Source organism: Magnolia sinica, chromosome 16, assembly GCF_029962835.1.
Source record: "Magnolia sinica isolate HGM2019 chromosome 16, MsV1, whole genome shotgun sequence".
NCBI classification, from domain to species: Eukaryota; Viridiplantae; Streptophyta; class Magnoliopsida; order Magnoliales; family Magnoliaceae; genus Magnolia; species Magnolia sinica.
The window spans coordinates 1,767,601-1,769,751 of NC_080588.1; the positions used below are offsets into that span (position 1 = coordinate 1,767,601).

At 39.4% G+C, this 2,151-nt stretch overlaps 1 protein-coding gene across 1 annotated transcript; it reads left to right on the top strand.

Annotated features, from left to right (window-relative positions):
- The first annotated feature begins 298 nt into the window (after positions 1 to 298).
- LOC131229823 (exopolygalacturonase-like) lies at positions 299 to 1,719 on the top strand. The gene is made up of 4 exons (XM_058225862.1): positions 299 to 367; positions 453 to 758; positions 858 to 1,373; positions 1,492 to 1,719. Exons 1-4 carry the CDS (start codon positions 299 to 301, stop codon positions 1,717 to 1,719), a joined length of 1,119 nt encoding a protein of 372 aa, XP_058081845.1.
- Positions 1,720 to 2,151: the final 432 nt, after the last annotated feature.

Sequence of the window (2,151 nt, forward strand, 5' to 3'; positions counted from 1 at the left end):
GGGGATGTCTCAACCATACAATTTCGACAATATATTTTCCTTGTGGAAGGACAAGGATGATAAGTTGTTAGAACCTAAAAAAAACTAAAAGATGTTAGAGGAAAGAGAGGTGAGATTTTCCTGCATCTACTTATATAAATACCCCACGCAAATGCTCTCATTCCATCCACTGGAAAAATCAAGTTGAAGAAATCATATTCAAAAAATACATTTTTCATGATTAGAGAAATGGGTCCGAAATTGAATCTCGAAAATAACTTGTTTGTTGTTCATGTTTGTATGGGTGGTTGAAGCCGTCATGCTGGAAAAAGTTTTCAATGTGAAGAATTTTGGTGCAATCGCAGATGGCAAAACGGATAGTAGAAAGGTGAGTATGCGCATGCAATGATATTGGGTTCCTATGTGACTAGTACACGACATTGAAGTTATTCATGTGTTTGTATGCTTTGTAGGCATTGTTGGATGCATGGACGAAGGCATGTGCATGGGATGATATGGGTAGGGTTTTGATTCCCAAAGGTACATTTCTTATTGGTCTAGTTGTATTAAAAGGGCCATGCAAGGATGCTATTGTATTTCAAGTTGCTAGGGTGGTGAAGGCGCCTGGTCTTAAGAAGTTTCATTCAGACAGTTGGATAGAGTTCAAATACATTAATGGATTGATGGTCACAGGAGGTGGGACATTTGACGGTCAAGGAGCTTCAGCTTGGCGACACAACCAATGCTCCAAGATGAAAAAATGCAAGCTATTACCAACGGTAAGTTTTATTATGGTTCCTAGCTAAATAAATGGGATGGCATAAAGATGACTAACGAAAAGAATTCATGTCTTGTTTTTATTCTAATCACAATCACAGTCCCTAAGATTCATGTTCGTGACGGATGCAACGATTCGTAGCATATCTTCAGTGAATAGCAAGTTCTTCCACATAAACATTGTGGGGTGCAAGAACATAAAGCTCCGATCCATTAACATCTCTGCACCCAGGAACAGTCCCAACACGGATGGTATCCACATAGGAGACTCGAGTGGGGTCAAGATTTATAGTTCAGTAATAGGCATTGGTGACGATTGCATCTCCATTGGACCTGGCAGTTCCAATATCACCATCAACAACATCTTATGTGGGCCAGGACATGGTATCAGCATCGGTAGCCTTGGAAAGTACCCGAATGAAGAGAATGTGATGGGCGTGAATGTGAGGAACTGTACCATCACCGGGACCACCAACGGCATAAGGATCAAGACATGGCAAGACTCTTCCATCCTGTCGGCATCCAATTTCGCATTCAAAAATATAATTATGGACAATGTTTACAATCCAATCATCATAGATCAAGAGTATTGTCCACATGCATCGTGCACCAAATTGGTACTTTTTCACTAACTCATTACATTTCTTTGTTGTTTGTTACTTTGAAAAATCTTCAAAACTTCGAAAAAGAAAAATACTAACTCATATTACATTGGTTTGGTGTTTTGGCTTTTAGACCCCTTCACGTGTTAAGCTCAGCGACATTAGCTTTACGAACATTCGAGGCAGCTCAACATCACAGATCGCAGTCAATCTCTTATGTAGCAAAGGCGTGCCATGTCAAAATGTACAACTCAAAAACATCAACCTAGTATACAATGGATTGGGTGGACACACCACATCCTCATGTTCCAACATCAGGGGAACTTCTTCCGATCTACAAAGCCCTCCCTCTTGCCTCTAATCCTCCTCTTCCTCCCATACATACTACATAGTTTCTTAGCACTTAGAAGTAGAGCTGTCAATGGGCTGGACTTGGGCCAAGAAAAATCAAAATTTTTAATAGGCCCGCCCAATAGGCCTGGCCTAAATAGTTCAAAATTTGGGCTCAAGCCAATCTCAGGCCTGACCCATTAACAACATTTAGAATGGAAATTAAGAATGATTCCAAGGAGTCTTATGTATTTGCTCCTAATATTGGGTCCATGTATTCAAGTGGAAAGTGTTCCCCAGTACATTGTACTGTTACTACTAATAAAATTTATTATTTCTTTCATCATTTATTGTTTATTAGTTTTGGAAATAATATGTACTTGAAAATCTCCATACTTCCAATATGGGTAAGAACATGTGGAAAATGATGTACCAACCACTCCATGGAAAATATGTGAATTGC